This window comes from Polyodon spathula, chromosome 4, assembly GCF_017654505.1.
Source record: "Polyodon spathula isolate WHYD16114869_AA chromosome 4, ASM1765450v1, whole genome shotgun sequence".
NCBI classification, from domain to species: Eukaryota; Metazoa; Chordata; class Actinopteri; order Acipenseriformes; family Polyodontidae; genus Polyodon; species Polyodon spathula.
Window position 1 is genome coordinate 75,556,647 of NC_054537.1, and position 14,118 is coordinate 75,570,764.

The 14,118-nt window shown below is 37.3% G+C and overlaps 1 protein-coding gene across 1 annotated transcript; it reads right to left on the reverse strand.

Moving 5' to 3' along the window:
• Positions 1–1,740: 1,740 nt before the first annotated feature.
• Positions 1,741–12,463, reverse strand: zgc:114181 (uncharacterized protein LOC619255 homolog). Its single transcript, XM_041248571.1, has 12 exons — positions 12,326–12,463; positions 11,807–11,914; positions 10,495–10,638; positions 9,964–10,126; positions 9,772–9,860; positions 9,205–9,402; positions 7,664–7,748; positions 6,844–7,004; positions 6,590–6,754; positions 5,293–5,434; positions 2,138–2,285; positions 1,741–1,927 (listed from the first exon to the last, which is right to left on the reverse strand). Exons 1-12 carry the CDS (start codon positions 12,326–12,328, stop codon positions 1,855–1,857), a joined length of 1,479 nt encoding a protein of 492 aa, XP_041104505.1. The 5' UTR covers positions 12,329–12,463; the 3' UTR covers positions 1,741–1,854.
• Between the last annotated feature and the right edge of the window lie 1,655 nt (positions 12,464–14,118).

The following is a 14,118-nucleotide window of genomic DNA, read 5'->3' on the forward strand; positions in this document are numbered from 1 at the left end:
GGAAGGGTTGAAGAGCACAGACAGCAGCGCTTTACCAGGCAAACTGAAACTCTGGTGCTTTCAGTTTGGTCTACTGCCGAGACTGCTGTGGCCACTGGCTGTGTACGAGGTTTCCTTGACAACAGTTGGGAAGCTGGAAGCTTTAATCAGTTCATACATCAGGAAATTGTTGGGAGTTCCACGCTGCCTCAGCAGAGTGGGACTTTATGGTAAAGGAATACTGCAGCTACCAGTCTCTGCTCTAATTGAGGAGTTTAACGCACTAAAGTCCGACTGGAAATGACATTAGTAGATTCAAGTGACAAATGTGTAAGGGAGGCAGCACATGTGTTGAAAACTGGAAGAAATGGACGGCAAAGAAAGTTGTGGAAGATGCTAAGGCTGCCCTTCGAATTGGAGATATTATGGGGAAAGTTCAGCATGGAAAAAGAGGTTTTGGTCTCAGTTCAGCTCCTCCTACATGGCATAAGGCAACCCCAGCTCAATGGAGGAAGCTGGTAGTCAATGAGGTGCAAAAGCAGGAGGAGAGGATCAGGTGTGTAAAGGCTGTTTCCCAGGCCAAGCAGGGAGAATGGATGAGATGGGAGAGTGTGGAACAACGCAAGATCGGCTGGCAAGACCCATGGACAATGGAACAGAGCAGGATCAGTTTCCTCATCAGATTAGCATATGATGTTCTCACCTCTGGATAGGTGAGGATCCCTCATGTCCTTTTTGTTCATTACCTGCAACATTAAGGCACATTTTGACAGGATGTAAGGTGGGTCTTAGCCAAGGACGGTTTCCTTGGCACCATGACCAGGTGCTGTGATGTTTGGCTTATTTTTCCACCACTAACCTTCGACCAGACATTGTCTTGTGGTCTGGATCAGCACGCCTTGTTCATCTGGTAGAGTTAACAGTACCATGGGAAGATGCTGTAGATGAAGCGTATGAGAGGAAGAAACTTCGGTATGCTCAACTAGCTGCTGAAGTGGAAGAGCAAGGATGGAGAGTCTGAGTTTACCCAGTGGAGGTGGGTTGTCGAGAATTTATGGCACACTCTACAACCTGGTTTCTCAGAGATGTCAGGTTCAGTGGCCAAGAGTTGCGTCGCATAGTGAAGAACTTATCTGAAGCAGCAGAAAGGAGCAGCAACTGGCTGTGGTTGAGACAAAAATATTCTGGCTGGTGATCTCAAGCACAATAGAAAGCAATGCTTATGTACAGGTAAGTAAGCTGGGCTGAGCTGAGTGGGGGGTGGAGGGGAGTGATGCTGGGATGCCAGAATCACTGTTCAGCCCTCTTGAGGTGTTGTGGGCTAGTCAACGGAACATCGAGGATGGAAGCTGCCCACTTGAAGACCCCAGAGATGTACCCTACTTAGCTCAATCCAGACGATTGTCATGCTGATGTGCTGGGGAGACAGCACTGGGTTGATCCACAGAGCCAGCATCGCAGCTGTTGTGTGTGTTGATGCGCTGGGGAGGCAAAATGAGCTGATCCCTGGAGCCAGCATTACACTTCAGCCATCAACACCAGACAGAAGGATATCTACATCATCAAATGGAAAACAAAGCAAATGGATGGAGATGCAGATGGATCACATTAGTTTACAGCAAAGCTACGTCTTAGTTGGTGCTTATCTTGGTGAGAGCCGAGTTCAAATCAGCATGAAGTTCAACATCTACTCTCATGTAATGGAAATCAACATTTTTTAATGCTGCCATAAAACCCAAGGTACATTAAAAAAACACAAGAGCCATTTAACAGTGTTTATTTTAAAAAGGTACCACATATCTAGCATTACACAAAAGTACTGTAGCCTTCCTCTGGACTTTACATGTAAGAAGTCTCCGTTTCTCAGTTGTAAACTTATGACTGATTAAGTTGTGAAACTTCATGCAGATAGGCGGCGAAGAGTTTTGTTCCCTCTATGTAATTATACCTAAAAAAAAAAAAAAAAAAAAAAAAAAAGATTTTTTTTTAGCAGAAGTCTGGAACTGGTTAATCAGAAAATTATGCCTAATAAAGCCTGGAGAACATGCAAATTCTTGCCAACATTGGCCTGATTCCACAGTAACTTAAGGCAAAATACATACCAGTAAACAAAATCTTTGACCCCACAGCCTGTGTATTGAATGACATTTTTTTTTACCTGCTCATCTTCTCATTTTGCGAATGTAAGCCGTCATCAAATCCTCCAATAGGCAGCATTATAATACTCTTTCCTGTGACATCCTGGAAAGTTCTAGCAACTGGAATGGTTCCACCCTCTCGGATCAAGTCAGGTTCCACTCCAAACACTGTAAGTAGATGTTGACATGGTTGACTAAATTGTCCCTTTCTTAAATACCCCTTTAAGAGTTAATATTTATAAAAGTAATTTGCAATACTTATTGTTCTTTACAGAATGTCTTATTTTCTTAATTCACAGTACGGAGTTGCTTAGTGACTAATGTCTTTTTAATCTATAGGTCATCAAATTGCTATCTGCCAGTAGTGTGCATACAGGGTAAGGTAATATGAGTCATATAATTAAACGTGGGACATTTCCTCAGAATGTGGTTGCAAATATTCTGGCTGTGCAATTATCAAACTCCAACTTTTGAGAGGATAAGAGCAGGGCTCTACGTTTAGATTTTTAACTACTGGCCCCTCGGGCCACTGGGCTAGTTTTTTTACTGGCCCTGATGCAATTTTATTTGGCCCAAAATATTTACATATTTTTTCATGGTTTTTATTTTCAGTACGCTTCTAACTGTGTGGTAGCCAAAGAGAGCTCATGTCTCAATAGAAAGTGGCTAAACGAAGCCTTTCAATATATGTTACTTCAGCCATTTAACATGTATATAGCAAGTGATATAAGAAGTACGGTAATCCAAACTTGGGTAACATTGAAATTAGAAAGGTAATTTAACAATACGATGAAAATAAAGATATACTAAATGTTAAGCAGAACAACACAGTAACTATAAGAAAAGGCAAGATACATGGAGTTCTTTTTTACTTCTGGACTGCAGTTCAATGTAAAACAACTACAGTTGACTTTCTGTGAATGGATGGAGTAACGTCAACATTTGCACTGACCAGTAAAAGTACAACCAGGTGTCCTTGTTTTGAATTATTTACAGGTTATTGAATAAACAAAGTAACTTGACTTCGATTCATCTGATGTCAGTACTTGATGGCTAGTTGTAATTAGTAATGTTAAACTATTGTAATGTTGGAATGTATTTTCTATTTTGGCCAGGTTACAATATTTACACTAAGATTATTTTTAAAATATTATTTATTAGATGTAGAATACTTGGGTTGCTATATTATAGGTGTTATTTTATTCTGAATACACAACACAAAAATTATTATTTGGTGGTTTGCGCAATATTATGCTACTGTTGCTTTAATTGGAAGAGATACGCGCTGTGATGTTGCTGCTCATTGAGTTCTGTCTTTTAATTCAGTAAACAAAAGGAAAAACTTGTGCCTAAGGAAATAGGGTACAGAGCGAAGAAATCTCGTCTTGGACATTGTTTGAACACTTTGTGAACCCAGCTAAACTTTACCGGCTTACATTGTTATGCTGTCTGCTTGTACACACGCATTTGTCTTTTACTCTTAGTGGCGTAAGGAACTAGAGTTTGGGTAATCGAATACACAAAAAGGTTGCACCCTGTGTACTCAAATAGGAAACCATTCGAAATTCTCATCCCTAATCCTAATAATAAACACTATTAAAACAATATTCATAATACAAAATCATAACAATCCTTCTCAAAGCGTTGTCGCTTGTGTAGCCTCTCCCAAGTCAGCGCCAATCTTGCTGAGTGATACCAGCGAGTCCTGGAAAGATTGTGAATGGCATTTTTGACCTGAACACATCGGATCCCAAATAAAAAAGTTAAGACAATTCAATTGCGTATCTGGGTATCCATCGGGACATCTTACTGTGAGACTGGATATGATGTAAACAAAATGTTGAATTCACAACAAATAAAGCTGCTGCTTTATCTGCAAGTAAACTGACGCCAAATGTTACTTTTTTTTCTCTGTCATAATGAAGCCTCCACTCTAAATATGCGTCTTCATTTTTTTTCATAATTACACTCTTTATGATTTATTGATTTCCACGCTTTCCTTTCGGCTTATTGGTTGCTTAGTTGTAGAAAACCCGATTTGTAAGATCTGCCGTGGGAACGAGTACCAACACAGCACTTCGGTACGCAGTCTCAGATTTTGACTGTACAAGAAATATGACGCGTGGCGGGAAAGTTAGGATTAGTTCTGTTTTTAAGAAATGGTTTGTAAATTAATTTTCAGCTTTTTGACACACTGGCCCATTTTCCATTTTCCTGGATTCATGAAACAGAAGCCATATACACTATATATATATATATATATATATATATATATATATATATATATATATATATATATATATATATATATATATATATACACACACACACACAGTTAAATGTAACCGGCCCAGTCGGGCCTGTGGTGCTTCATAACTACCGGCCAAACTGCGCTCTTTACTGGCCCCGGGCCACCAGGCCATGGTTAATGTCGAACCCTGGATAAGAGGATGCATTACAGAACACATTCAATAGTGTTTAGTGTTTACACAAGCAAAGTAAACTCGAATACATCCTCTTGGCCGGTTGTTCCACAATATTTGTGTAAGTGGAAACACACCCATTGTTTCAAGTACTTAAAATCTGAAAAGAAATGTATATCACAGAAATGCTTAGATTGCATATATGTGGCTAGTTGTCTAAATGTTTTAGGCATCCTGTATTTATTTAAGCAAAAATGCTTTCCTACTTTCAGAATATCCAGATATTATGGACCAGTCATGAAACCTATTGAAAGCTTTGGTGAATGAATTAAAGTTTGTTATAAACTCTTTTCAACAAAAGCCTACTGCCCAACCAGGACCGTCAGAACGACACGGAGACGCTGGCAGGCCAGGACTTGGGAAGCAACAGAACAGAAGTAGGGCAGCTTAGGGGATATGAATCCCAAAAACAGTATAGAGAGGGTTACATAGAGTAGCAGGTTCCTGGAGCGGGATGTTCCTGTTAGTGGGACTAGTGCTCATCATTTTGTGTGGCAAACTTTAATTTTTGTTTTATTTGGTTTTGTTTCTTTATTAAATGTGACACTAGGCCTACCGTTTCTGATACCCTAGTGTCATCACCTGCGTTGAAAATTTATTCTGCGTGCCTGGGTGGTGTATCAACATCAATACTCTGTGTCTGTCTCAGTGCTTTCCTGCTTTCACGTAACACATCCGCTGTTACAGTATACCTTTCTGGACAGCTCTTCTCCCTGCAACATACAGGGGATCACTGACATCAGCAAGCCACGGTTTGGCTCCAATAATCATGGTGACTTTCAGCTTGTTTGGAGTCTTGCGTTTGGCAAACATATCATTTAAGTAAGTGGTCACCTACAGTGGCAAAGCAAAAATGCGTATATGTTAATTTATCCATCACTTCAAACACTGAATCAAAAACCTTGAGACAAACCTATAAGAAACTGACGTTAAGTAAGAAAACATTCCAGGTAAAGCACAGATTAAGGCATTGGATGAAATGTTTAACTCAATTTCTCAAGATATATGCTAGACACATTAAAATGACAAACTGCAGTGTGCTAAACAGATTGTCCCTCCACTAAGTTTAAGAAACAGCTGTCAACAGACATAAGCTAATGGAGGGGTGGAGCGGAGAGGTCGTGGAAGACATGTCATGGACAAATCCTTCAACCAGCTGGTTTGTCTAATATTAATGGAGCATCAATGCTCCACTATTTACACATATTCTTTTCTACAGACAAGCCAGTGATGGAAAGGCTACTTGTATTGTAACCGGTTCTGTTTTTTTTTTGTTTTGTTTTGTTTTTTCTTTGTAAAACCTTGTTTAGATGTGTTACTAAATCTGTTCTTTAAAAGGAGCAGTTAGTGATTGTAACTAACAAAATAAAAGCATAAACCAGCTGTTTGATTTCAATTAGCTACATGTGTCTCTAATGTGCAGTTTAAAAAAAAAAAAAATGTTATATCAAATATATATTTAAATTTTAAACTATGATATCTGGTACTACATTAGATTAGATAAAAGAAAGTTATCAGTTCCTATGTCTAAGTCTCAGGAGAGTTACACTTGCACTTCCAAGATCACTTCCCTTCAGCAGTGTCTTCTGAGTCAAATCATGTTACTGAATGAAAACATGTCCTTCAAGGAGGGGAGCAGCTAGTTGGTTTTAATAAAAAAAAAAGGGGGTGGAGAAAATTCCAGGACCAAAGATATGCAACATTATCTGAAAGCATGGCTTGCAAACAGAACTTTTTAACCAGATATCTTGTTTTAAAAAAAAAACAAAAAAAACAAAAAACAAGTTTAAGGGTTTCTTTCAAAACTGATTTGAGATCTATATATCGAACATAAGTGCACAGATAAGAAGTACGGAATTAGTAGCTACATTAATTTTATTATTATTCTAAGTAATTACTTTTCTTGCTAGTTTAATTTTAATTTTTTATTTTTTTATTTTTTTACTTTTCACTTGTTTAAAAAACAAAAAGATGCAAAGTTTTCTCTACCTGTTTTTCCACAGTTGCGGGGTCCATATCAGGGACCTGACGGATTGAGAATTTTGCAGTAACTTTTGCAGGGATAACAGTTTTGGAACCAGAGGCAGAGAAAGCACCTTCAATTCCATGGATAGACAAGGAAGGGTAGCGCCAGCGGTGTGAAAGTATTTCTTCCTGGATGAAAAAGAAAATAAAAGATATTAAAAACAAAACTACTGAACCTAGAGAACGAATTTTGAGTTACTGAAGGACTGGAGATTTACCTTGGTATCATACATAAGACCGTCTGTTCCAATCTTATTCTTGAAGTTCTCTACGTCAAATTCAATTGCCTCATAGCGCTTCCTCTCATCCTCTGTGAGCTCAGCAACTGCTTCATTGATACCAGGGATCAGGATGTGACCACTGGAATCAATGAGGGTGTCTGCAATAACATGCTGGTTACAATAGCAGTGCGGGACAAAGCGAACTGCGATTTTATATAGAGATTTTCCATTTACTGACTCTGTTGCCAACGTTTCAGAGAGGCAGAAGTTACAGCTGCACAGCTCTAGTGGTCTTTTCTAAAGCCACCTCACTTCAGAAATTCAAACTTGTGCTTTAGAATAATGGATACATATCTTTTGAATTAAAATGCAATACTTTCGGTTTATATAACATTTCGATAGATATTTAGATGTTGCGTCTCTGGAGCTAGACTGCCACATTTGTATGGACAGAAGTTAGACAAGAAAATGGATATACCTGCAATATGTATTAAACTCTTCTGAGTAAATGAGCTGCCACTCGTCTACCTGATTGAACTGCCATTCGTTAAGCAATACAAAAAAATCTGCATCGCTCGGTTATATCAGTTCAGTCACAATGCGCAGCCGATTTATTTATCAGTTATTGTGTATCCAATATTACTGACTTTGCATCTAACAGGATACAAATAAATAGTTCTAATACTGTACATTTTTACAATAGGGCTAATTATGTTCCTAAATATTTTTGGTGGGATATTTATACATACTGGTAAATTAATTATTTTAATTACATGTTTATACATTATACAGATCTACTGTTGATATGGTACACTACCTAATAGGCCAATGAGGTCAATCATAGGTTCGAAAACAGAACCCCCATAGACTCCAGAATGTAAATCCTGTTTAGGACCTTCTACCTAAAAAAAACAGAGATAAACATGCATTTTATACACATACAATGTGAGTGAAACTGTGCACAGTGGGTCACATGGATGGATTTATATTCATAACATAGAAGTAGTGTTCCACATTTTTGGTTTTTATCTTTAAAAATTAAAAATCCGGGAATTTTTCAGAGTTTACTTTACATATATTAAAACAGGGATAAAAATCGGTAATAAATAGTTTTTAATGGAAACATCAGTAAAAAGGTGGTGGGGGGGAGAATCTCAGTATACACACTTCACATGTGTAATATGATGTGTTAGCTGGTACTTTGTGTATGTTTGGGCAATCGCTGTGCTGACAGAAATAGTATCTACAGAAGGTATGAACACGACATCAGCACAAAACAAGCCAGGTTTATTCACCTTGAAATGAGAAAAATAAAAGAAAATTGACAGAACTGGGTGGTGCAAGCCACCGGGAGAAGCGTCAAATCACACTGGACATTTCCATCAATGAGTTCCACAAGTTTACCAAAGCATCACCATTTTCTGTCAAATATTTATGATTAAGATTGGCGGTGTTAGGCAGTGTTTCAGCTGATGGACAGTACCGTCGCATGAAGTCACCAATACATACCTCTCTGCAGTCTGCAATAAACGGTGGCTGTCCAGCAAAGCACAGCACTGTGACAAACTCATGAACACCGTCATTCTGCACTCTCTTTTTATTAAAGCGTGTGTAAAAGTTTCATCAACTGATTACCTTTCTTTCAGTTCACTTTATTGTTTTAATTTAATGTGTCGCATACTTTTCTGTATGTTCTTTTATTGTCAATGTGAACATGTGCCTCAATGCAGCAGTATTTGCAGTCCTATGCGTCTTGTGCCTCATCTGACCCACTTCTGTTATTTTTGCATACTTCGAAGCATTTTTTTCTTTTAAATATTCATAAACTGATTTACATTTTCTCCCCATTCTTCATCCACTAAAAATATAATATTTTTGTGCATTTCAATTTAGTTTTTGATCAAGCTAGTAGTTACCACGCCCAGCATTTGCCACAATAATCAGACTGTGTTTGTGAAGTGACAGAGAACCACAGTTGAACATTATTTGATCCTCTGACATCTAAACGTCTGCTGTATCCTAGGATACAGTGTAGGTCTGCTTATTACAGTGTCAGAGTCAAACTAAAACAGCATTTTAAAGAAAATATTGTGTATTTCCTAGAAAAATAGTACCAGGTAAATGTTGAATAACAGACAAAGCGGGTATAAAATCAGTGAAAACCGACATCCTGTTAAAAAAAAACCCTATTATTTTTCGATAAAATTCGGAATAAACAAGAAAAGCGGAACACTACATATAAGATATAAAAATAAAAAAAACATATCATACAGTGGTCTATAGTTTTCACTGCAATTTCTTTTTGGAAGGATGTTAAACATAGATTTTCTGCACTCTATAATGAGTGCTTTCCTTTACCTCAGCAAAGAAGTAGCAGTTTCCACGAGTTCCATATGTAAGAGCAGGCTTCCTGCTAAGCCACCCACAGTCTGAAATGATGATGTAGTCGACATCAGAAAAGAAGTCGTCTTTTTGTTTACTGATCAACTCATCCAAGCCGTTTGATCCAGTTTCTTCCATTCCTTCAATTATGAACTTAACATTTACAGGAAGGTCCTAGTAGTTAGACAAAAAACAGCTCTCACTACAAGATTCTCCTGTTCAAGAACGCTATGTACAGTCTACAAACATAATTAAAACATCGGCAATGTGTCCCTCAGTTTGCCGATATTTTTTTTATAAGAATGTACAAATGAAAATTTATTTTTTTTTTAAACTGCATCACTGTGTTGCAAGTAAAATTTTTTCAGTGGACAAGACAGCTTATCTGACAGACTTATATAAAGTGATGAGAGTTCAATAGGCAGGTACTTCCATATTCATGACTGCACAGATTACTGATTTTAAAATGGAATGACTGTTTCCCTGAGGGAGACGCTAACGAATGAAGAACGGTGCATCTAAAAACTAAAACGTGACACTTACCATGTCCAGTGCCTGATAGGCTTCTACTGCATGTATCCAGGCAAGAACTGGAGCCTTGTTATCAGATGCCCCTCGTCCATAAAGATTTCCTTTTGGGAACCAGAAATAATCAACATGGAATCAGATCTTCTGTCCCAAATCAAGCCAGTTCTGGGACAGTATATTCCCACAACAAAACATAATATAACATACCATTAATTTCAGTTAAATTGTAGGGCTCTGTGTCCCATCCGTCCTCCATTCTAGCAGGCTGCACATCAACATGGCCATAAATGCAGACTGTGGCCTTGTTCGAGTCATTACCAAAACTAGCAGTGACAACCACTGGAAGAGGAATAATCTGACCATTAGGAAGCTGTAAGAAGTAAACAGTTAAAATGTGGGTAAATAAATCACAGCACTTCCCCTTTTAAATAATGTTTATCTTTCTAAAATGGTGGTTTTGACATTAATGGAGAAAAACAATGGTACTGGCTATCACCAGGCAGACTGAGCGATGTCCCATGCAGTTTTGCAACCCCAGGTTCTGTGATCTGAAGTAAAAAGAATATTTCACCTAATGATATCAGCCGGATTCAAAACCCTGGCCATAAAAGGCCTACTTGTGAAAGATGGAAGTTGCACAGTAAATGGAATGTTGAGCTCTTCTTTGGCAAAGCTTAAATACATGAAAACAGGGCTCCTCAAAAATCGATGTTAAAATCAATAAGCTTTTAGTTGTACCTCCTGATTACCAATGTCAAACCGGGTTGTGTGTCCTTTCATATCATTAAACTTGTTTTCGGTCATTTTCATCATTCTCATTAATTCGTCTCTCTTCAGTGGATCACTGGAATCGCTTTCCACAGCAACCCAATCTCTCAAGGTCTAGGAAGGAAAAACAAACAATGCAAGCCTGGTCGATCTCCTTAGCCAATCAGGTTCACTGTTCAAATGTCATTATCCCACCAGTGCAGGCTGCTAAGACGGTTTAAGGGGGGTTTGCTACAAATGTTACTGTGCATCTTTTTCATGCATACATACAATAATTGAGTATACTTCCTTAGAATTAAAGCCCCCAGTCAGCTCTGGTTAGTGGTCAGTAGAACTATATTTTAATGTTATGCTTACCAATTTTTATTTATTTATTTTTTTAGTTGTCACCAATGGTTTTTTACCCCAGTTTTCTCCCCAGTTTGGAATGCCCAATTATTATTTTTTATCCCGGTTCACCACTGCAACCCCCCCAGTGACTCGGGAAACACGGGTCCTCCGAAACGTGTTCCTGCCAATCTGCCATTTTTCGCACTTCGGATCCACAGTGAAGCCACCAGACCTATAGTGCCGGAGAACAACACAGACCGGAATGGCTCCGCTGCAGAACCGCAGGCGCCCTATCAGCCACAGGGGTCGCTGGTGTGAGGTTAACCGTGGATTGCCCTGCCGACCTAAGCCCGTTGACCCAAATCATTCCATTTGCATATTGTAAAAAAAATAAATAAATAAATGGATTATTATTATTAATGTTGTTGTTGTTGTTAGCCCGGAAAAGCATCAAGTACCAAATATTTGAATTTTATATTACAAGAAAAAGAAGAAGAAGAAAAATCCTAACAACAACAATGGGCTTCCCAGCCATTCTGGTTTGGAAGCCTAACACAACTCATAATAAAAATTTTAAAATCCTAACAAGAACAATAGGCTTCCCAAAGTTTTGCGTGATTTATTAAGAATAATAATCATACATAATAATAATAATAATAATAATAATAATACTTCAATATAATGTTCATTTTCTTCTTAAGTTCTTTTTATTATTGTTGTTGTTACCCAAACTACCTTGTATGTTGTCGTAACCTTTTGGTGTCGTAACCAACCGTTGAAAACAAAGATGAGAAAATATAATGAGACCTAGTCCAATATTATTATTATTATTATTATTATTATTATTATTATTATTATTATTATTATTATTATTAATAATAATAATAATAATAATAATAATAATAATAATAAACACATTGCTAGAGATATAAACATAAACTGCACATCTTACCAGTACATAATCTTCTTGGTGGCTATCAATGTAGTTTTTCAATTCATCCAAATTAAACGAACAAACGTGGGTACAGTGAAGAAGTAACGAGAAAACCACAAGTTGAATCTAGGCAAAAAAAAAAAAAAGACAAATACCATATTTAATGGTAGATCATCATATTGTAATTAATACACTGTAAATATGTTTCTACTGTATTTGCTCACATTTTAAAATCAAATGTTTAAGAATTAAAAATAAACTTTATGCAATATATTTTAAACACATCTAAGTGTTTGACCATAAACTTTAGACGCCCAAAATAAGCATTATATTAAAGTATAAATACAAAGATATATAAATATATCACCTATCACCATAAAGATCCTATCAATTCATGACAAACTGTCCAAAAACATATTTTATTGAAATGAGTAAGTTATGTTTTTAAACACACAGAGCGTTTACATAAGCAGTTGTATAGGGTTTGAAAAAAACAACAACTATATCATACAACAGTAACTACAAACAGTCACTTACCATGGTAATACAATGACACCTTCAAAGGTGTTGCTTTTTCTAGTATTGCTGGATGCCTTATTCGAACTTTTCGTTTACTCACTCTTCTGAGTTGTCTTACAGTAATCTTTTATACTGGAGCCTACCTTCTAAACGAACTCCTCCCCCACCTTGTACGATCACGTTCTTTTCTATGACGCGCTGTTGGGGGCATACACTACACACTGAAATTGCATGCGGTACACAGTGAAATGTCATACACTACATAGTTACTACATATGCATACTGAATATTGAAACCTCATACACCATATACTGAAATCGCATACGCTACATAAGGCCTTTTTCCATCCTACTTTTAACATCGGTAAAACTTAAGCGAATAAGAAAATACACGCGACAAACTGTGGAAAACGGTTTAAGTCGATGGTTAAAGGGGTTTGTATTTATTACTTGCACGGATATTTTATTTGACACTTGCATGTTAAACCGTAACGAGCGTATTCCTGGTCTTAGCGCCCTTCTGAGCTATAACAGTGACGTCATATTGTTTAATGCGCATAATGTGATGATAAAAAAAAAAATAAGTAGGCAGACGTGGAGCAAACAAGAAACACGATTCTTTTTACAATTACTGACAAACACGGTGTTGTCTCTGCACTTGATTTGTTTACGTTTTAAATGGAACGTTTCTACCCATTCATTTCAATAAAAAAAAAAAAAACAAGCAAAGAACACAACAGCAAGAAAGATGATAATTAAAAAAAAAAAAATATCAGTAAACCCCCCCCCCCCCCCCCCCCCCCACACACACACACACTGCAATTTCTAAATGAAAGAACTGTCAGCACTGTTTTGCATCATTTTGGATGTAGCAAATAATAACACAAACTGAGAAATAATGGCGAAATTTGTTAATCATTTTATTCTTTATTCAGTAATTATTTTCTCCCATTTTAAAAGTGGGCTTTGATTGGCTGATTTGGCACCACTAGCCTCCTCAAGTCGCCACTGGTGCGCCATGCAGTGGCTTGAAACCTAGTCTCCTGAAACCACATTCCAACCAAAGTGGCTCTGTGTTCCCTCAGCTTTAAAATTAAGATATAGACACACGCACGCGCACACACACACACACACTTTTTAAATGGCTTTATAGTAATCAACAGTTTTTTTTTCTTTCTTCTTATACAATTTAGTAGTATGCATCCTCGTACACTGTGCTACACAAAATTAAAAGACTTCTAACAAAAGAGCAGAAATAGAATAAGCAACCTTTAAACTAGTGGGAAACAAGTGAAAACAATGCTGCAGGTTTTACACCTTTACCTGTGTAAGTACCTTTTACGCAGCAACATTTATTCATCAGCGCTGATTCTGAGCTCAGTTTCAGCTCAAAATCTGACCCTATTTTGATCTTGCTTCAGACCAAGATCAGAATGATTGAACGTTTTTTAAAATGGACCATGCACCATCAAAATACATACCGGTAACTGAAACCTTAAAATAGAGATAACATCGGTAAAACATTGTTTTTAATTGAAATATCTGTAAAAACTGGGGGGAAAAAATCTCAGTATACACACTTTACATGTGGAATATGATGTGTAGCAATTCTGGTTTCTGATTAAGTTTAATGTCCCTGGCATGTCTGATAAAGCAGAATCTGTGCAACAAAGACACATTTTTCCAAGTTAACAGGTACTTTTCGAAAGTTTGGGCAATCACTGTGCTGACGGAAACACAATCTACAGAAGGTATGAACATGACATTAGCACAAAACAAGCAAGGTTTATTCTCCTTGTAATAAAAAAAAAT

What these genes read in the sequence shown, in the direction of transcription:
- zgc:114181 (XM_041248571.1), bottom strand. An exon ending in CCTATCAGGCACTGGACATG is followed by an intron (nt 9,403 to 9,771) that starts GTAAGTGTCACG and finishes TCTAACTACTAG; the next exon opens with GACCTTCCTGTAAATGTTAA. An exon ending in ACTGCTACTTCTTTGCTGAG is followed by an intron (nt 7,749 to 9,204) that starts GTAAAGGAAAGC and finishes TGTTTTTTTTAG; the next exon opens with GTAGAAGGTCCTAAACAGGA.